Genomic DNA, 23,047 nt, shown 5'->3' with positions numbered 1-23,047 from the left:
CTGTTTTGTTGCAATTAGACTGCAAAGACACACCTAAAAATGACTTAAATAGTGTGAAATGCTGTCATTCTGTCAGACTCCGCTAGTGTCGTAAGGGCTCTTTTGGCATCAGTGCCTTGACTCACCACCTGCTGTAATTTCTGAAGCCAACAGATAATGCTCCTCTTTTAATGAGGAACAAAGTACGCATCTGGAAGTTCGTTCAGAAAAGGCTAGTGAGGAGATGATGGTTTGTGTACTAATTTTTTATTTTCAAATTCATTTACAAGTTAGATCACATCCTAACATTAACCCTGCAGGCTGAAAAATGCCGCTTAACCAATGCGTTTAAATATAAAGCCAAAAGGTCCTTTGAAAGCATTGATTTATGACAAGCTGGGAGTGAGAATGGGCAGTTTGATGAAGCCATAAAGAGAAAACAATGACTTTCTGTTTATTCAATGCAGGTATAGACCTTTGCTTTTAAAAAGTTTCAAGCACATTGAACTTCTAATTGTGTTCTGTAGAACAAAAAGCTTTTAAATTGAGTTGTTAGGGTATCAATTGTTTACCAAGTTGATTACCTGAAAGCTAATAGGTGAATATGTGGTATAGTGGTGGGCATCCCCAGTTTGAGACTAGGAGGAGACACAAATCCACCCTCAAAAGATGAGAAGACAGTGTACTCTTTCTGCCAGACAAATGAGAAGGTTCAGATAGGAAGGGCAACTGGCATAAAATAAAAAACTGTGCCAAATCAAATTTGGGGATCCATCTACCATGGCAGCCCCTTGGGAAAATAAGGGAGCAGCCAAAAAAAACCCTTTTCATTACTTGCAAAGTGATACTTGATTGTGTGCTTGTGTCTTTTCAATATCTGGAAAACACCTGGCTACGTCTGTGAGAGAAAACTTCAATAGCACCAGGATACGAAATGGATTAGGGCAATTCATTTTAGAGATCAGGCACACCTCAAAACGGCAGGTGTCAACGTCCTAAAACCTTCCAATAACTAAAAGAAATGACTGCACTGAGGGAGCTACAAGGAGCGGCCGGCTGTTAAAGTGGTTGCACGGACAGTCTCTAATGGCATGTTACATAGCAGCACAACATGCAGAAGTTGCAAGTTAGCCTACAGCCAGTTGCACATGTTTAATTTGAAAGTCACTCTAGCACAGCACACTCTTGTCAAAATACATACTTGTAGGAGGTGAAACAGTTCCCACTAGGAGCATGTGTGACAGCAAAGCTGTCACATTCCTGCATGATATGTGCTCAGAAATGCTTAGAGCACTGCCAGGCAGATTGTTTGAGAGTAACCTTTAGTAATTGTATGTACTGGTTTCTATAGTAACCACATGCAGTTTGTTTGAAAAGTTTTTTGTGATTTAACCTTTTGTTTACACAGGGCTTTTTTGTCATGAATCAGTGTTTGGCGAGAACATAAGTGAGACTATTTGTTAAAAAAAGAGCAATTTCATAGTTCAGAAGTGCATTCAACAAGCTGTTTGCAGTGAAGTTGGATGCTCGCAGAAGCAAAACTATAACTGCAAACAAAGCAGTTGTATTTTAGAGGCCATCAAAATAATTATTCCCCTAAAAATGCTCTGTTACATATGCCTAATGGTACCTAAATATCTGAAAAGCACTCATCTGGTCTCTTCTGTAGTTGACTAAAAATGCATCAAGAGATTCAAAAGCACTGCAGAGAGCTCAAGGCTCAAGAGAAGAAAAAAGAAATATCTATTTTCTAATAGTGTTTTTAAAGCAAGCTAACCAAAAACATACCCTCCTGCATTACACGCACATAAATATATTTAAAAAGTTTCCACATAGAAGTAGGCTAGAATATATTTTTTAAATTTGGTGATTTTGATCATGCTGACAATCAGACTTTAAAGTAGAAACGAGCATCTATTTTGCTTTAGGGTCATTCAGAACAATTTTACTTGATCTACACTGATCAAATATTCACATAGTGAGGAAAAACGAACACCCAAGAAGGAGCTGCTAGAGCAACTTTAGTGTGCCGTCAGTGTAATCTCTCTGAACTAAGTTTCTAATTTGGTGTTTTAAACATGGTGGTCGAGAACACCATCACTCATTCTCATTAAACGACTGAGTCGCATGCTTTGGAAAGTAGAATCTGCAACAGTTTTCCTTTTTCAAATCAGCTTTTTCTATGTCACCAGTCTCTCATGTATGTGTCAGAAAACTTAATTTCACACCACCTTTAACATGCAAGACAACAAATAAGCAGATAGCTGTTGATTTGCTGTTCCACATGAAAAGGAAGAATTAATTCATAGTGCGCATATCTAGAAGAGCATGGTGCTGTGCTCAGGATTCTGGTTTCTGCTAGTTGGATAAAAAAAACTCTGCATTCAAATCTCTGCATGTGAATTTCAAAAAACGAGGATGCCATTATCCTGTTGGACAAGGAATCTTCTTAAGTCCTCCATCGGACAGAGTAGAGATCTGTCAGCAACCACTTGGTAATCATTAGTCACAATATAAAAATGTGCATTTCTCCACTGATTGTGAGTGATTGCTGTGTCAAAGTAACAGGGGGTCATTGATTAGAAACTGGTCAATGACCCCCTGGTAACGATCGTTTGCTAGGAAAGACTATGTATTCTGCGACTGGTTGGGGAGCGACTGCTGCAGGTTGCTGGCCGTCCCAAGCATGCGGTATATGGCGCTTGTTTGTGTTGGTTGATGGCAGATTGTTGCGATAGCTAGAGGTCTGCATGGAACGAAACATGAAACTGAGTTTGCAGTGCAACCTAAACTGCAAATGGAAAACTTACCCCTTCAAAATAAAAGCAGCGCCTTGCAACTACAACCAACACAATTCAAAAGATGCAGTTTTTACTTTGAAGATGAAAGTTCGTCATTTCCAGTTTGTGTCTCACTTTTTGAAGTTTCACTAACCACTCACTGTCTAGTTTGCTCTTTGAATTATCCCGATAGCTTGAAAAGGTCCAGAAAGCCGACTCTATTCTTTAAATGTAGTGCTTTTGAAATTGATATAGTGCCGTAACAACAAATGGCTGGATGTGCTGGAAGGCTTTTAATATCTATAACAAAAAAATGAAGTGGTATCAAACCTCATTACCAGCAGCGCCACTTGGGCCCGAAGGACTAAATGAGTTTTAGCCCAAAGTCTGTTAAGGCTTAATCAACTAATCAGTAGGCTCTATTAATGATGTGTGACTCCTTTCATATGTTCCATCAACTAAATGAATACAATTACGTATATATGCTATGCATAAATGGAAGGGAGAGGAGGTGAATAGATAATGGGATGCCAGCAAAGGAAGACTGTTACAAAAAAAGTGAGCTCGCTCAGTGGTTTGGAGAAGAAGAAGCAGATATCGAGTGAGAAATATCTGACAGGTGGTGTCGTTGCTCGAAGTTTAACCTCACTGAGGCCTAGAGAGAATTCACCCTAGAGCCAGAACCTTCAGGGTGACTTTAGTTAGTATTCTTTCACTTTCTCTCCCTCTCTTTCTCCCTCTTTCACTCTGTCCCTTATATAATGAATACAATTAACCTTTGCAGAGTTGTGCACGTTGGCAGCAGGTTGGGGGAGTCAGCGGGGGCTCGCTGTGTTGGACAGAGATTGATTGATGTTCCTGTGGTCAGCACACTCCGTCAGATCCCCTTTAATTAGCCCCACTCAGGAGAAATGATTAGTTGGAGGAGTGGCAGGGAGACGGATAGAGGGACATGAGAAAAAGGGGAGGACTTGGCATAAAGTGGGTTGGAGATGGAGGAAGGCAGAGAGAACAGAAGGGATGGAAGAATGAAAACAGGTTAGCGAGAGAGGGGGAAAAGATGAAGAGATGGCAGCGGATAACTGGAGAAACTATCATCTTTGATTGTAGGTGGCTGCAGTGCACTCTTTTTTAGAGCGTTCCCATAATAACATCATACCTTCACCAAGGTTAGCTCCAATAACATTCGACTTTAATTGCTAGTTAAACACTAGCATTATAAAACCTCATTCACACACTGCAAGGACACTGTAATTACAGCCTATCTTATCATAAAAGTAAATCATAATAAATTATAAAGCATCATAAATTTATTATGAGCTGGTAATGACACCAACATTTTTCTCTACTAAACACTGCAATTAATTAGAAACCAGATCTGAAAGTGTGTGTGTTGTTGATGCTGTGTCACGTGATGCAAAGATCAGATTTGACTAAAAAACGAAACGAAGCACGATGTGTGACCGCTCACTTATAATGATCTCCCCCCTCATGTTACATTTACAGCTAACAGAAAGGTCTTCAACCTCATATAACAGTTTGATGTCACTTTACTTTTCTTAACGAGTTCACTTAACAGCAACAGGGCATACTTCAACAGCTTGTATATTCAAAAGGGTAGCATACAAACAAAAGCAGTTGCAGTGGATAATTATTAGCTTTGACAGCCTAATTACTTATTTATTCAGGGGATCATGATGGACTGATGTGTGTCATTATTCTAATAGGATGATTATATGCTTATAGTGTGTTTACCGTGTGCTTGAAATATCCATCACAGAAAGCGACACGTGAAAGCAACATTGACAGAAAATCAAAGATACTTGTTTATAGCTCTGAAATGCTCCACCGCATGCGTAATGTCTCTGAAAAGAGATCAATACTCTTTGAGATCAACTATATATTTTTAAGGACATTCCATTTAAAGATGCACTGGATCATATAAGAAATGTTTTCTTGGTTAAATGTTTCTCAGTTTCTTCTTAATTCCTAACACATCCACTACATCACAGGTAACTGGGACTTCTCATTTAAGCTACTGGAAATAAATAGATTCTTTAGAGGTCCACAGAGGATAGCTTCTTCTATTCTTTAGGATGACGCAGAGGGATAAGTGTCCAAAGGAGACAGTATACTCAAACTAATACTATTTTAAGATCATTTTATCTTACAATTTCCACCCTATAATGTCTGAAAAAGCCAGTTTCCTTTTCTATGCATTCATCAAAGCTGTGAAATAGTCGCGAAGGCCAGAACATATTATGTTGCAAATATACGACAAACAAAAGCCTGCATACTTGTACAAAGGATGAAATTGGTAAAGGATACTGAAACATTCTTGAATTAAGAACTATTTATATCAGAACTTAAAAGACTACAATAGTAAAAATACTTTGTAAACTATATAAACATGATAAAGTGAGGCTACTTCCTGTTTAATTTGGAGATTCAGTGTAATTATTCGTATAACGTGATGGCCTTGCACATCCATACAGTACAGTATGGATGTGCTTCTACAGTAGAGAAGCAGCCATACCAGCCAGCAGCACAGTGACACACACGCATGAACAAATGCTGGATATTGTGCAAAATAAAACAGTGTCTTCTTCTCCTGTTGTCTCACTTGCACTTGAGACTCACTCACTCTGCTCAGCCATAGAAAACAAGAAGTGAGTGCGTGCAAGGGAGGAGAGAGAAAGGTACAATCTATTGTATCTAGGGGCTGTGGCTGAGAATGCCAGAGAGATAGAAAATGGACATTTCTAGTTATAGCCAGAAATCCATTAAGGTCATCCAGAGAGAGATGCTGCCTGGCTGACTGTATTCAAGGCGTGCCCATCCCTAACATGATGGGATTCAAGTACTGACCTAAGGTACTGCAACTCTTTCTCCTTAGCACGGATAAAGGTTAGCCGAACATTAGCAAATAAACAAGGATAACAATGCGTTCAACCAATCAGCTTAATAATACATGTGGATTTATTTGACCTGTATATTGAAAAATTCAGTTATGTCTCACGCTGGTCAAGTCTGCATACTAATTCTTCTTTTTCTTATTGTTATTGTTACATGAAAGGATACTTTCATTTAATCCAGTGAAGTAGCTTTGGATTTTCTGTTTTGTTGTTTTGCTTTTATTTGATGTCTTTTATTCACAGGGCCTTAAAGCACAGAAATCCAAGCATATAAAAGAAACGCATACAGATTAAGTAGAGAGTGCCACGGACCCGCTAAATAAAAACTATTTATTTAGATCTGATGTGACTCGCTAGAACAATTGTGTGTGACAATTGGAAAAAGCGACAGTAGAAGGAGCAAGGATATGTGGGATGTGTCAAAGAAAACAACACACTGGGGAAATGGGAAATGAAAATGACAGTGAGCGAATGGGCAAATTTGAATCTCAAGGTCTTATTATTTGCTGCTGTGCTTTATTCCTCATGCAATTTCATTTTCCACATGCACACTTTGACCCACCTCCTGTTCTACATGCATTCACATTTGTTTTGGCACATGGAGACGGGAACAAAAGGAATCTTCAATTTGTCTGATTTTCAACAGGGTTTTTTCACATTTCGTGCGATAAATTGCTGTTTAATGACAGTAAAAAGGCAGAGCACACACAAACCATGACTTGGATCCTACTCTTGTGTCTGTTATATATGTACTCATTACAGAAACAAATAAAAACAATTTTCATAATTACCACCGCTGTTAATTTAGGGCAGCTGTCGTATGAACCTCTCATTGGGTGGTGGTCACTGTAGCTGGAGACAGATGGCACTTTCCCAACAGGACAGTAAACTGACACACTTTATCTGGTCTTAAGTTTGGATATAATTTATTTAATAACTCAATAACTAATCTTAGGCACAATGATGTTTGTGGCTTCCTCTAAATATTTGTTGGTGTGTGAAGAAAAGGCAGTTTTTTCCACCAGCTTTTCCTTCATCTTCATCCAGTTGGCATGCTTGTCATCTCTTCTCGCTTTTCCCCCAGACATTGAAAAACATTGTACTGAACTTGTTTTAATTTGTTCAGAGCTAACATGAAATGATATCTGCTTAAAAGAGAAAAAATGTGGATGCTTAGTGGTATTTCATCTATGTATGGATTAAAGTAAGACAAGACGAACAAAGGGAATGCAGGAGAGCCCAGTGTGAAGTGTGAAGAGGGGCGTCTGGGTGAGGGTTGAGTTTTTAGGAAATACGTACATGCAGTGTTTAAAAATCTGCACATATCTGTCTACATCTAGCTTCCGGCACATTCTTGATTTGCCAAAAACACGGATATACAATATTACCGTCCCATTTCTGAAGGCGCACCCACATTTTACAAAGATGAATCATTATTGCAAAGAGTGAAGTGACATTCTATCAAGCTAGCTGTCAAACGCTAATCTCATTTTCTATTTATTCTTTTCTTTCCTGATTGTGAAATGCCAGATTTGAAGAGCAAAGCACCTATTATGCAGAAGATCATAGAGATGAAAAGTCAATCAACACGAACTCGTCACGCTGCGACTGCGATGTCTTTTGTACCATTTTTTATGTATTTATTTGTTTCATATTTTGTGGTGAGGGAGTCTTGATTAGACATATCCATACCCCCGTTTGTGCCCGTACAGAGGTTTCTCCTGGAGATCTGTGGTTGAAGATTACAGTCATTTACTCTTAGTTTTCTGCCTTTTCCTTTGGATTCACAGATTTCTCTGCTCATTTACTGATGCAGTTGTAATTTGAAATGTCATTCTTAAAGTTTTTAACCATTTGCCTGATCTTTCAGAAAAAAACGTATCCTCTCTGGAATGCTATTTTCAAATTATTATAACTGAAACAAACAACTACTATATTCCCTTCTGCCTTTGTAAAACCCTTTAAGACTTATTTATTTACTTTTGTCTTTCAATCTAATTAGAGTAAGAAGCAAAAGTTTACTATTCTCGGAAGCAGAGGCCACACTCCACCAACCCAGCCAAGAACCAATTGACAAACAAAAATGCCTCTTGAGGGCCGATTAATAATTAACTCTCTTAATTAAGTTTCTAGGTTAATTGGCAGCAAAAAGACTGGTGGAGTGCCAGGTAATCACCCCTGAGGTTTTGGTCACGTGACAGGAAGCTGTGGTGCTATTCTGTGTATTTATAGATCTATTGATTTGCTGAAGCATTGTGTGCAGGAGACTTATCTGCCTAATAGGATCAAAAATTCTTAATTGTATTGGATATAATCTTCATCCTTCCTAAGTTCAATTGTAATCTGGTGATAAGGCTATTAAATGATTTTTTTTAGGAACAAAGAAAGCAGCACGCGAGCCAGAATGTGTGAATATCTGCGTGTGGCAATTGGATATTGTATAGATGAAGTTTCCGTCATGTGGCATTTGTCAGTGCTGATCCTGGTCTCTCTAAAAGTCAGCCACTTGCTTAACTCTTCCACGCACACACCTACATGTTGAATTATAATGCTCACGCAGAGTTTTCAGCATTGATTGGTTGCCAGAGGACACAAGGTCAAGTCACATGGTGTCAATATTTAAAGCAGGGCCCAGCACTGGGGACCTCTGCCATAACCTCATTAATATGGGGGTCTGTTCTGCTGAAATACTCTGCTGGCGGAAAGAAAGGCCGACTTGAGGAATAAGGAGGAGTGCGTACCGACATATAAACAACACGAGCGCCACGGTTTTGCATTAAGAGAGGTGCTGATATATATGAAGAAATTATACAATGGACACAAAACCTCAAGAAAAAGGCATGCGTACTTAAAACTAACATCCACAAACTCTTGAAAGTATATAGCAGGGCACTCGGTCTTCAGTTAAAATGGTATTTAGATTTTTTAAGTACTCAGCTACTCATATGGACTCTAGATCCTTATAAAGGTCCTTTTATTATTTGTTTGCATGTTGCATTTAGCCTATGCAAGATTCACGTTCTTTTTCGCAGTGTACTTTATTTTATTACTAGCAGGATGTTGGTAAAGCACAGATGGTCTAAGCGCATGACAGCAATTTGAGGGTATTTTTGATTAGTCTCTTTTTTATATCTATTTGTAAAGCCAAACAATCCTGAATGGGATAATTGCATGGCTTTAACAGTCCTTTTATATGATATACACACTGACATAGACATAACCTTGTCCAGCCTTGTGCCTGAGTACTTGTTTAATCACCCATAGCGTCACTCAATCACTCTCCCAATAACACAGTCAAAGTGGCCCAAAGCTTCCAACAGCAGTGGTTTTCTCAGGTACAGTCCATTCTCATCAATTCCTCCAGCAGCTGTGTGTCTCACTTCTGCCCTTCCTGCTCTGCTGTTCTCACTCTGGTCTCATCTGTCTCCAGAGATTATACCAAGAAAGCGTTTCCATCAACAACCCTGATGTTGCTTCTATGTTCAGCCACTGTTGTTTTCACATTCGTTCTCTTTTTCACACGTGAACACAACAGTTCAGCTAAGATCTGCTGCGCGTCAGCAAGCTTTCTATCAATCGTCCGGCGCTTCATTTGTACTGCTGTCTGCACACATACATGTACATGCGCACGGAAACGCTCGGTGGAGGCACACTGCTCTCTGAGATAAGAGCAATGTTTGCCTCGTGATTGGGATCTTCCAGTTACCATTAAAGACGGTTTATCTCCTGCACTAACCCTCATTCACGTCTTTCGCTTGTTTGCAGCCTCTCCAGAGGGAGAGACAGAGAGTGATGGAGGTCACGGAGGCACAAGGGAGAGGGGGGGGGGGGGGTTAGAGGCAATAAAAGAAAAGAAGCAAGAATAAGCCATTTCTTTATTTATAATGCACTAATGTTTGATGGATTATGACCAGGATTAATTAAAAATGCATATGCAGAGTACCACACTGCCCTACTGAATTTGAGAATTACCACAGCAGTGTTGGAAATGAAATAAAGATGTGCTTTTAGAGCCATAATATTACACTGATTCAATTTCAATTTAAAATAAGTTTGATTTTAAAAAATATTTTCATCAAACAAGCATTAAACACCTATCTAACTGGAATAGGGTGCAGAAGATGTTCTTACATAGCCCATGCTTCTTCTCTGTAGCATCAGAATAATCAAGTAAGGCTACCTGTGGCTACAAGACCAGGTCCCTTTGAAGGATTTTTTTTAGGTCAAATTCAAACCATCCCTCAAGCAAGAGAGTTCAAGTATTGTGGGATTTTATTCACGAGTGGTGGGAAGACGGAACGTGAGCTTGACTGGGAGATTAGTGTGGCGTCAGCGATAATGCAGGCATTGTACCGGACTGTCGTGGTGAGGAGAGAGCAGAGCTGAAAGGTGCAGCTTTTGATTTACCAGTCCATCTGCATCCCGGTTCTCACCTATGCTCATGAAAAATGGGTAACAACTGAAAAACTAGTGGTTGAAATCCAGATCTTGGAGTAGAGCTGCTACTCCTGTGTGTCCTGTGGGTACGCCCGGCTGGCAGGAGAACACAGGGTAGACCCAGACCACAATGGAGAGATCTCATCTAGCCTGGGAACACTCTGGGATCCCCCAAGGAGGAGCTACAAAGTTTGTCTCGGGAGAAGGACATCTGGAATAACCTGCTTAACGTGCTGACACTGTGAACTGACTTCGGATTACCAGAAAACGATAGATTGATAGATAGATTCAAATCAAAATATCACATGTGTCATGTACGTTAAAAGAGTAAGGTCTCAGTCACACTGACCTAGAGGACGATCGACAACCTTTGTATTTACCAGCCAGTTGGAGCTGGCTGTCAGAGGTGAAACGAGTTTGTAAAGAGGGTGTTGCACCAAAAACCTTCCTGTACTCACCTGTAGTTTTCATGGAAGATGCCAACTTGTCTGCAAACACTTGCCATTTATACTCTGAGCTATAGTGAAACTGTGAAAAGTTCACTGCAAACTGGAAGTGGACATTGTTTGCTTTCACAGTAAAAGTTACAACCTTTTGAAAAGTTGTGCCTGACTGCTGCAACCAGCACATTTTACTTTTAGTGCAAACAGACTCCATTTCCAGGTTATGTCACAATTTTTCACAGTTTCACTTCCTCTTGGTGTGTACTCAAACTCAAAACCTCAAAGGAGGTTTTCAGTGCAACACCGTGCACCTCTTTCCAATCAATTTCACGCTAGCGTGAATTAGCGACCAGTGGCTACCAGGGGTCAATGACTAATCTCTGCTCCTGACTGAATGGGACTTTCATAGTTTTATCTCTTACAGTAGGCCTGTAGCTAATGGCAAAAAGGTAAATACTAATCCTAATTTCACCAAATATACACATGACTAGTTAGTTACAGTTCATCAGCCTGTGCTCACCTGTACTCCAGTGAAAAACGTGTTAATTCTGTGCTATTGTGGATCCATTTAAACTCTAGTGGCCAGCTTCCCTCCGCCATGCAGGTCAGCACCAGCCTGTTACGTTCCAGATGGAGCTGGCTACGCACTGGCTCTGTCTTGAAGTAGGGAGGCACGTCATCTGTAAAGACAAATGTTTGGAATTAAAGTCTTTCAATTTCCTAAAACCAGTTAATGGGAAACAAACAGTGAACAATGCAAACTCTTAAATGTCACACACACACAAATACAGGGACAAAAGAATGTCAGGAAAACGGAGTTCTTCAGATAAGATAGAAGGAATCACATTAACTTTGATAATGTAAGCACAGACAAGAAGCAAGCACAGAGTCCTCGGAAACTTTTCAAATACACTTAAACAGGGAGCCAAATGTAACTGATGCTTACATCTCTCTGACTGTTACGGATTGTCTATGGTCAGATGCTGGGATTTCATTTAAGACAAAGTAAACTGTGTTGCATTTATTTATCACTGGCATCTAAACACACTCCAGATGGAAAACCCTCTGTGAATGTGTCCCATTCGGAGCTACCTAATCTGATACGATGCACTGTTGTCTGCTGTGGGTGATTTTGACTTGCTCTTAATGTCTCAGAGAAGTCTGACTAACCGCGAAGAGGAAGCAAAAGCATCAAGTCATGAAGGATTGATCCTGCATCTCCTGCTCTATGCACTTGTGTGTCAGTAGCTCATTGGCACAGTGCAGTACCTTCCTCCGAGCTAGACAGAGCAGACAGGAGAGGAGTAAAGCCAAGGAGGAGGCATGAAATCCTTTCATCATTTGTTCGCCTCCACTCTGTATCGCTCTGTTTTTCGCTCCTTCTGTGTTTCCTGAACACGCTCTGTTGAGTGTGACGGAATGGATTGAGGAAGACCGGCGAGAAGCTCTCTGTAGGGTGGTGCCTATAGTGAACGTCGCAATAGACACACAGTGATTTTTATATCTCAATCAAGAAGCTGCACAGCAAAACTGTCAAGGTCTCTCGTGGCTCTAATATCTCACCCTTAATAAATGATGCAAAAATGGACCGCTTACTTGATGATCATTGTAAATATAGAACACATTAATTGGATGGTTGGATAATATAATTATCAAATTGACTGATAATCAGGCATTGAAATTAAACTGTCAAAATGATCTATAGTGCTGATATTTTGTTCCTCTATTCTGGCTCAACAAATCCACTGGAGGTAGACTGATAAGAGTGAAGGAATGGTGAGAAAAATAGGGGATGAAAGTCAAACAGTGGAAGCCTAAAGATGATTTACAGGCATTTCACTTAAAATTACAGACTTGGATTAAATACTAAAGATTCTTCTTTACACTAAATGTATGTATGTTACAGTAGCTGATCATGGACGGACATAATATAGTTTGCATTTGCATCTAGTTTTTTTTTTGTTCCTATATTCACAGATAGAAGTTGAGTGGGACCCTTACAGAAGCCCTTACAGTAAAATGCAACACAGATGAGCAGCGCTGCTAAAAACAAACTTCTGTCCACAAGATCAAGACTTCAGGCAGTGCAGTATAGCCTGAAATCCAGACTACAGACCAAAGCTGCTGTGATACATGTAGAATCTGGATTAGCAATTTATTGTCCTTCACAAAAAAACCCTGCTTATTTTACTCATCATAAATAGATTTCCAGACCTTCAAGGTTTTTCTTTGTTTTTCAAGGTTCTTAATTTTTTTTAAACACGTAGATCACATCAGAATTCAAAATGAGAAATTTCACAAGTTTGAAACATCTGATACTGTTGTCTTTAAACTACCCGACACAACATTTAATTAATTTACAACTTAATTAATGATTACGTTCCACTTTTTATTAAGCACACAGTCTCCCAACAGGTTTGCATATCCTAAAAATATCAGAGAGTCAAATAAGCACCTTATTTATTTTACTGCATTTTAGCTGAGGAGCTCGTGAATGCGCAGCCACGTGTATTCTCCAGACAAGTTACGAAAGAGCCAGATGACTAATCATGTCATTCCAGAGAAATATAAAGCAGATTTAATTACTATGTTAAATTATGTTGAAGAACTTTCTGAAATACCTCTGTCGTCAAGAACCAAGGTGATAGACTGAGGCAGATACAAAGTTACATAACGAAGAACATCAAGAAAAATGATAAGGGAATGAATGGTAGTTGTTGGAAGTTCAAAAGTGCAAAAACACACTTCAGTGATTCAATAATGAATATTCATAAATTCTTGATGCATATTTATCAACAGCTTTTGGTTTGACTTCTCACTTGATAACCTGAGTATTGTGCTAGGCTGACATGCATAAATATTTATAACACATATAAGAAGACATAGGAGACTCAGCAAGCTAACACACAGCATTTATCTGCTAAATTCGGCTCACATCACCACTGAGCATTTTCAGAAGTGAGCCTTTTCCGTTCTGTTAAAATCTGATCCCTTAATCTAGTCAAACACGAAGAAAGCCACCATACAGCAGGGGCACATAAAGTTCAGTCAAACCATAGACACAGCTAACAAAGTCACAGTGGGAAGTCTTTGTCAGTGTAAAGACAGAATACACAATGAACGAAAAGAAAAATGAACACTTAGGTTAAGTGATATAAGACAAAAAATTAGTGAATGATCTATAAGCGATGAGGATGGCAGACAGAGGGCTTAACAGATGCAAAAAAAAAAAAAGAGATAAAATGTAAAATAGACTCTAAGCTGCCTTTAGAGTTGGAGTACCAGGGCCTCTCCAGTGAGGGTTAATGCTATGCCTGGCACTGGAGGAGATAGTTTGAGAATGAGGGTGATTGAGACATACAATAGTTATTTGAGATGGCCGAGACTAATCGTTCCCTCGCGATGCACGCTTTGGTTTTATCTTCGAGGGACAGATAAAAAGAGCATGAGGTGAGAGGAAGCAGGGAAAGAGACAAGAGGAAGCAATGCCGTCAAAAAGAGGGAAGAAAGGGGGTGGGGGGCACATGCAAATGAAAGGCAACCACTGTATCACGCAGAAACACATATCCATTCAAGCACAGGGCAGTGTGAGGCCAAAGAAAACACTGATCACTGATGATATCTCCAGTAGCTCCTCTCATTAGGACGTCCATAAGAGCTCATCAGTGTTATCTAACAGTAAAATCAGCACATGCAGTGCCAGTATAAGCACTCTAGGAGTATAATAACTTAGGCCCAGAAGTAATTAATATTTTTTTGTTAACAATTAGTGATCAAAACATTGCACAACATGACCCCATGTAAAAAAAAAAATCAACAAATAAAATGTTTTATGTTAATAAGAACTCTGAGTTTTATCTGAACTGGTGTTTTGGTGGGTCTCCAGGCTTAAATGTAGAACGCAAATAAAGGTCAATTGTATTTCTCAATAAAACACACAAATGTTGCCATCTATAATAAAAACAGTCCTGTCTTAAAAATGCATATCTTTCTCATATGAATATGAAACGTGTTTTAATTGTGCTTTCTGCATAATAATTACAACAAAAGTGGGATCACGAGGGGAATAATGTAATAAGCAATACACGGCTCATATCTTTTTGAGTGGAAAGCAGGAATGCAGTCCTCCCCTACCGGTGACCCGTAGCATTACCAACAGATTGATGCACAATTAACCCATATGGGAATCTGTGCTTCCTGTGCACATGGCTGGTTATACATTCTTTATGTTGACAGCACTTTAGCAACATGGAGTAACTATAGCAACAATTTCCTGACACTTTAATATTGTAAACACATACATGTGACAGGATTTAATGATGCTTTTTAAACAAATAATCAATGCTTTTTCTCAGAGGAAATGATTTTCACACAACTACAGGAAGTATAAATGTGCAGCATGTTGCTATCACTTTGTGAGACAAAGATGAGACCTGAAGTATCGAGATTTTAATGACACACCACCCACTTGAGATCTTGCTATTACAGTTCATACTGTACACAGCTATTAAAAAGGCTTAGAAAACACATTGGATGGTCTGTCTCATGCCACCAGTAAGCTCTTCCAATTAGTGTGAACAGTGCTACAAATGAACTCGCAGACAGACTAGACCCAACTTAAGTTTCCACTATTCGGCTGCATGCTTCCTGTAAAATACAAAGGATTACTGGGTGTTAGAGACCCCCTCGTTTGCATACAGCAAAGTCCATGCCAGGAGATGCTCCCTGGGGCCATGCCAGCTCAAAGCACTGTGTGTGTGTGTGTGTGTGTGTGTGTGTGTGTGTATAATTGTGTGTGCATGCAAAGGTGAAAGGTAGTGTGTCAAATGCAGACTCAAAACAGAGTCTGCAGCACAGTCAATTAAATCGGCTCTCTCATTAATGAAAACGGTGCCAGGTACAAATGCCTGCCCTGGGGTGAGAATTCATAATTTAGGAGAACTCATATTATTAAATTTTAAAAACAAGACCTATAGTCAGGAATATTTCTCCTATTTCACTCCAAATACCTTTGGCTAGCTTAAAAAGGTCAAAACACCATTTTAAGTCGGTTTATTTATAAGACACATAAAATAAAGGTGCTTTGTGGAGCAATGTGAAATACAGGACATGATTTAAACGGACATAAATAAGAAGTAAATGAATTAATAAGACCATCGACCATCTGATTACATCAGAAAATATGATTTTGTGAATTTGATGCTGCACATGTAACATCTAATTTTTTAAAGAGCAGTCTGTAGGTGCTAATGCCACACATATAAAATACGTATACTTTACTTATACATAATGCATAACGCATAACATGTATGAAAATATTCTGAAGGTTGTAATTGTGACTCAAACATATTCTTTCTGCACAAGTCTGCAACTTTTAAACTTTATCTGCTCACTGTTGCTTTCTGGCAATGTGATTTCTTTTTTTCAGATCACTGACGCACTCGCCTTCAGCATAATGTGTCCATGACATCCATAGGCAGAGTTCTTTCTGGATCATTATTATTATTATTATTATTATTATTATTTCAAATGGCTGTGAAATACACACAGAAATAAAGGTAAAGCAGGTACCTGTGTCCATTTTCAAGGAAAAATATCCTCGTGAAAGCACATCATTTGAATAGATGCAAGTCCGTGTCAATACAGCTCAGCGGCTTTACAGATGACATTTATTTTTTCAGATTTTTTGTGGCCAGTGCAAAACGGAGCAGTGAATTTCCACAGATAACGAAGTACTTTCCAGCTCCCAGAAGGCTGTGGTGCTGCAGTGGCAGCCATGAGTAGCAACCTCCCTCCTAGCTCAATCCTCAGGGGCTCAACGCTGCCGGACACAGCATACATATTTCAGCTGCAGCCTGGGGGCCCCACACATAGAGACAAACTCATGCACTCACGCACAGGTGCTTGATTATAGCTTTTACAGTCCATTTTCATAAACCTACTGCTACACGTTGATTTATAATGTGGAACGAATGTGAGTTTGGAGGTGTCTAGCGTTCGTATGTATCTGTCCACATGTGATTTGTTTGTTTCTAAATGATGTGTGCATGTGTAGGTGCGTGTGTTTTTGTGTGTGTGTGTGTGTGTGTGTGTCCCACCGTGTGTGCATGCCATTCTTTCATGGCAGGTGTCAAAATGTGTTTGTGATGCTGATGAGGATGGAAGTTTGCTGGTGGTCTAACTGAGCTGCTAATGGTCCCGCTGGGTGTGAAAATCTGTTCTACTGTCTAATTTTATTTAGCACACTGCTCTGGCCCTCTTGCTCAGTGTGTGTGTGTGTGTGTGTGTGTGTGTGTGTGTGTGTGTGTGTGTGTGTGTGTGTCCGTGTGCACTCTGGAAGGGAAATGATCCAGATTGTGCCAGTGAATGTATGTCTGTACGAAACTGCATATTTTGAATGTGTGTGTGTCTGTGTGTGTGTATGTGCGTGTATGTGTGTGCGTGAGAGACACAGAGAGAGAACGAAAGGAAGATTTGGCAGGCGTGTGTGGTTGTGCTGACTGATATTTTGCTCATCCCTGAGGGACACTCAAATCCAGTCCAGCTGCTGGTTTCCACTAGCCTGTGTCCACACAGTTACACATACTGTACACAAATTCACAATACAAAGCCAGTGAGCAGCTCACTGTTCTGTTCATATGCACATACATAGCATGTCCATACTACATAAAGGAGACACATCTTACTTTAGCACAAAGCTTCACTATTTTATTGTTGGCTCCCTTTTTGTTTCATTCATGGTTCAGTGACGCCTCCTCCTCTTTGCCTGTAGAACTGCATTTCCCAGGAGACCACCCTGCCAGCCAATAATCTCTACTCTTGCTGGTCTGCTCTCCGCTCACAGTTTTAGTTCAACTGGAAGCCCTCCACCACTGCAAAAGACCCCTGCACTGTCCAGGAGACAGACTCTCAGTGGACAAGAGAAGACGCCCGGTTCCAATCAGAAGCGATTCTTTTTTTACCCCTTTTTTATTGTAGGTTTAAATATTCTTCTTTGTAGATGTCCGCATGCTATTTACATCCAGCACTCTTCAGATTTGATGTTATTATGTTTATGTCATTTCCATTTACATACATAGTGGTAAGAAGGCGCTATGTAAGACGCTACAAGACAGCACATTAATTCTAATTTATATCAATTTTTTCCTTCCACGTGTTTTCTGTGAGATATCTTCGCTTTCTCAGTGAATGGAGAAAAAAAAGCTGCAACGTTATGATGTGCTGCAAGTACCTCTCACTTGGTTTCAAATGGCTGACAATCTGCAAAGGCAGGAAAACACTGGTGCGGGATATTGAAAACAATAACACAATACATTGCTGTGAAAAGCCAAAGAGCTCTTTTTTTTTTTTTAAACACATGAATATTTAAAAATTGTGAAAACTAGCATCACTCACTGTTCTTTTCTCAGTTCTCATGCCACCCAATATGGGGAAGGGATAGCAATAAATCACAGCAACTAAAATATCAAAAATGTCTACTTCTTTAAACGGCCTCAGCAAAGAGAGGTGGCATTCATAAATCTATGAGTTAACCTTTAGCAACGACAGGCTAAGCTGTCAGCTTGTATGCTTACTTTTATCACTTAACCTGCAGCAATCCTTCGCAAGTGTCAATAATGACTTGCAAATCTAGACTAAGCAGGTAACGCTAAGAAACAGAGCTACATAAATAAAAAAAAAAAAAACAGGTTATGTACAAGAAATGAAAGGAACATGTGATTGGTTGTGTGCCAATAAATGCCACTCTATTGCATGTCACCATTGTGTAATTTCCTTTTTCTACAAAAAAACAAAACAAAAAAATGTATGTATGTGTATTGGTGTGCCTGTATGTGCTTACTTAGGAACAAGCTGGTTTAATTTCCCAATAGATCTAGAAAGAAAAATCTCCTTAGTGGTGGTGTGCGGGGCGCAGTACACTGAGCATATTAAGCTATGATGTTTATGGAGCCAAATCAATTGCTGTATTATGGGACACAATAAAGCTGAAAAGCATCTCATGCATCAGTATCATATGGCTGCATGAAACATCTTAAATGACCTTGCATGCTCCAAACTGAAGTACTGTACAGGAAGACTTCATGTTGATTTATACGTCAGTGAAGACTTCTTTATATCAAGTAAAGAATTAGGTCATTCTAAAACATTAAGAGGGAAGACAAAAAAACGCTCACCACTTGAGCTGTATGATGAAAAAGTGCAGTCAGGGGAAATAATGAACACACACTGTTGATATGCACAGAACTCTATACGAGACAGTATGCATCAGCAACCTGAGTAACCCATGGCTTAAGGATGGGATGTATCTGCAGTCCACCCCTGGCCTGCTGAAAAATTAACGCTGTGGAACAATGTTCTTTACTACTTAATAATGTATGGATGGGTTGCAGCAGGGGAAGGCTAGACAAAGGGAGAAAAGAGAGGACCATACTCCTATCGCTCACTTCCTCTGCATGCTACAGCCGCTATGAAGTAAGTGAACGTGGAAGCAAGCTCGCGCGCACACACACACCAAAACGTTGCCAAACTACAACTTGAACTTAAACCTAACATGCATGCGTTGTTGTTAACGAGCCAAATTTATAGTTCAGTGTGTGAATGAACTGCGATGACGACGAGCCATCCACAAAATAACACATTTCACACTGGTCTTGGCCACCATCGTAACATTTCAGCCTGCCAAATCTTGTGGAATGAATTTATTTTTATCTGAACAGACTATTAACTGTGAGTAATCTGCACAAATCAATTCCACTACATATTACTCAGTGTAGAAAAGATATTTTCTCCTAAGCTTAAACAGAATTTTCAGGTGTTAAAATGTTAAAATAAGTATGAAAAAAGTGGGAAAGTTGTCTTTTTTATGACTTTTGGGCACATAAATTGGTACCACAATTGATGCAATTTAAAAACAACTATTGCAAAGGTCCACTGGTCCACTGTTAAAGGAGTTTACTGACAACAAGACATCATATGGCCTCTGAAATAAAGTGAAAATGATAACAGGTAAATATGAGACGTGTAGGAAGACCCTAATTTGTTATTTTTTCTTTGACCAATGGGTTCCAAACACCAAAAATTTACTTTTACTCTAATTTCTAATTTGATCATGCTTTGGAAAGACAAGAGATAAACCTGGTCTCAATCTTCAACTGGCATCAGTTGAAAAACACCCAAGTAGCATTGTTTTAACTTTTAAAACCTGTAATGAAAACGGTCAAAAAAAAGTTACAAATTTGACCTTTAAGCCTTTTAAAATCTTCTTAAGATGAGTGGGCACAGTGTGCTGGATTCATTTGATAAAATACTTATTTCAAAAGAGAAATTTGGGGGATAATTGTCTAAATTGCCACTTTGTGAAGATGATTAGTGCAGGTCAATACGGAGAGCATTTGATAGCTGAGGTAGTTTGAAGGAGAGGCCATTATCCAGCTTCTCGCCCAATTCAACACTTGTTCACTTTGGAGTGTGGCAGGAAACAATTCCACTTCATGGCCTTGTTAGAAGGCTTTTAATGCACTACAATTGGCTTTTTAGTCAGCCTCTGTTATTGCCACGCACTAGTTATTTGTTGGAAGGATAAAAAAATAAAAAAAAGAAGATGCCTAAATAAATGTCATGTTAACACGAGTTTCTCTATGATAATCTTTTTATTTTGTTTTTTTTTATTATTCATTTCTCCTTTTTGAACTTTTAGATTCACATCTTTCATATAAAAAGATGCACAATGTAGACTGCTTGTTTTTCTTCATATTTCTACTCTTGCCTGCTGATTTTTTTGGTGCAAAGATGCACATCTGTGTGATTTAATGCAAGCAGCAGGCAAATACTCACTGGTGACTTTTTCCCCTCAGTACATACAATGTGAGGCATGCCACTGGGCTCTTGACACAAGCAGAGCTGCATGCACACACACATCGCCCACCTCATCCATCTCATCCCCGTCTCTGTTGGCAACTTCGCACTCATCCTCTGATGCTCACACTGAGACAAAGGCATATACATATAAACAAGGAGACCACCCTCTGTCCTCTCCCGACACAAGCAAAAATACATGCACAAACATTCACGCCGTGAGTCGCTACTCCACCTCCCCTCAATAAACATCATGATCATTGCTCTGTCCTCTCTGTACTCACCTAACGAAGGGCAAGTCTATATACAGCCAACTGAATAGATGGTGCTGGTTTCATTTCTCAGCAAGCCAATTAGCTCTTCTTACCTTATACCATACATTCTTCTTTGACCTCATGCTATGTTTTCTCATAGCAAGGATGGTTAGCTTAGTCGCTATTTTCCTTTCCTCTTGCTGATTGTACCGGCTACAAATGCAAGTGTTTGGTGAACCAAAACAGCAAGAAGGCACACATGTGCATTAGTTTAATGCGAGAACACAACAAGCCAGGTTTAGCTTTTCTTTATTTTTTCCATGATTTTTCTCATTTAAACATTTCCTCTTTTTTGCTTATTAGTAGTGGGGTCTTTACTTTTTGTCAAGGGTACGTCTTCAAATCACAGCACAAAAGGCTGGCTAAGGTCGTTCATGCTCCTGCAGGGGTCAATGTTTGTTCCTTTTGTGTTTGGCTCTTTGTACCACAGCCTATATGGGCACCAAATGAAAGCTCACTGTGGCTATTCAGAGAAACCGTAATCTTTCATTAATGAGTTTTGAGTATTATTTGTGATCAAGCCACACTATATTATGCCAGTACAGCCAGGTCAGAGGAAAGAATGAGGGAAAGTGGATAAACCATAAAAGAGGAGGATGAAAAGATGAAAGTGGGTTGGAGCAGCGCTGATTATAAGGCTGGAGGTACAAAAACATCCTCTAAAGTGTATAATAAAGTCCAAGGATTAGGTTATGGGGGAAAACAAGGGTTTTATTTACATCAGTGCACACAGAACCTCTTAAGCCAGAAGCCTTGGGTGAGTATTAGGACTTGATATTTTATTGCAAAGGGGGCTGCAGGCAGTGGGCACTGAGGCTTCTATATATTGTGCAGAATGAGTTTACTGTCAAATTATGTCCTACAGACTTCTAGATTTTGCAAACAAGCACCAAAGAGAAAAATGTTGCTTCAAATTTTGTTCTGTTTTTTTTTTTTTTTTTGTCATTTTAATATGGTTCTTGTAAATGTGATGAAACTGGTCATAGAAGAGAAGTAGAAGAGTGTGAGAAAACAAAGTAACCAGAAACAATGGAAGACAATAACAGTTATTTCTGTTATTATTAAACACGTGTGTGTGAGTGCTGTCTTAACACAGAATATGCAATGACTCTCCCATTAAATATGAAGCTCACACCTTTCAAAGATGTCAAACTTTTACGTCTTGAGGAGTGCAGATGAAAAAAAGCCAAGCACGAAAGCCTGAGCTGACAATTTAAAACTCACATACTGCTCATTTTCTACAGATTCAGAGCAGTGTGGACCAAGAATCTCTGCAATGAAAAAAGTCTCTCATTTTGAAGAATAATTACAAGCGTATTTACTGTATCTTTTAGGACATACACCACTTGTTTATGGACAAAAAAACCCACCCAAAAAATGAAAAAAACAAACAAAACAAAACTGAAAAATATAGAGGTTTTAAAAAAATTACACAATCTGAGAGAGAAATGCACAAGAAAAAGAAAATGGATGGTTGAGACAGTGCAGAAGGAAGCGTGCTGATTCATCAGACATCAAATGTCTGCAAGCTGCCACGGGCATGGCAGTGTGCCATAGATACCAAAAACCTCCACCCATGCTGAAAAACTATACTACAAAACTTGTTTGGTTCAAGTGGAGAAACAATAAAGCAGTTCAAAAAAAAAAAAAAACCGCTCAGAAGTCGTAGAGATAAAGAGGCAGCCACGAGAACCCAGCAGGGTGCCAGAATCAGATCCAGTTCCTGAGGGAGAAGGAGGTGGCTGGTACCACCAGCAAGATGCCAGCATCAAAACCTCCGATACGAGGGGCAAACTGTAGGCGGACTTGGAGAGGAGGCTCTGTTATACAAGGGAGATTTGCAACTTGATTCTGTGACCAGACTGTTGGCTCCAACAATAAAAGTGCTGCAGCTGACTCAAGGAGGAGAGATTGAGAAGAAAATGACTAAATATGCAGAACTCATCCCTGTTCTCTGCCTAACTACCAGGAAACACAATAGAGAAGTATCACCAACCAATTGCCACAGCTGACAAATCAGCCACTGACTGTTCAGGTAGAGGTGCTGCAAATCTTAAGGTTGGCAGGAGGAAGTCAGAGCTTAAAATTAGGTCTGGTGATGCTACAAAAAAGAAAAATACATCAGAGAAGCTGCTGGTAAGTGGGATGCATGGGGTGCACAGGAAGTTTCCATGAAGAAGCATACTTCAGTCTTTTTGATTTTTCTGAGAAAAGTGGCATTGTGTAACAGTCGTGTGAACGCTTGCAAGCTATAACAAGAATACATGACAAAAGAATAAGATGATTGGCTACGATGACATAGCATGATGTATCCAAAGCTGTGT

At 39.5% G+C, this 23,047-nt stretch overlaps 1 protein-coding gene across 5 annotated transcripts in view; it reads right to left on the bottom strand.

The window, feature by feature from the left end:
- Positions 1-23,047, bottom strand: part of sdk2b (sidekick cell adhesion molecule 2b) — a 325,205-nt gene that overhangs the window by 101,511 nt on the left and 200,647 nt on the right. For all 5 annotated transcript variants that reach the window (XM_085285110.1, XM_085285113.1, XM_085285112.1 and 2 more), the window contains one exon: positions 11,075-11,234. In XM_085285110.1, the coding sequence (XP_085141236.1) occupies positions 11,075-11,234 (160 nt within the window). The remainder of the gene's footprint in view (positions 1-11,074; positions 11,235-23,047) is intronic.

This window comes from Mchenga conophoros, linkage group LG8, assembly GCF_057382185.1.
Source record: "Mchenga conophoros isolate Kocher_MC1m ecotype Shallow Benthic linkage group LG8, M_conophoros_male_GT1.1, whole genome shotgun sequence".
Lineage (NCBI taxonomy): Eukaryota > Metazoa > Chordata > Actinopteri > Cichliformes > Cichlidae > Mchenga > Mchenga conophoros.
The sequence above is the reverse complement of the archived record's forward strand: the minus strand, read 5'-3'. Positions and strand labels throughout refer to the sequence as shown.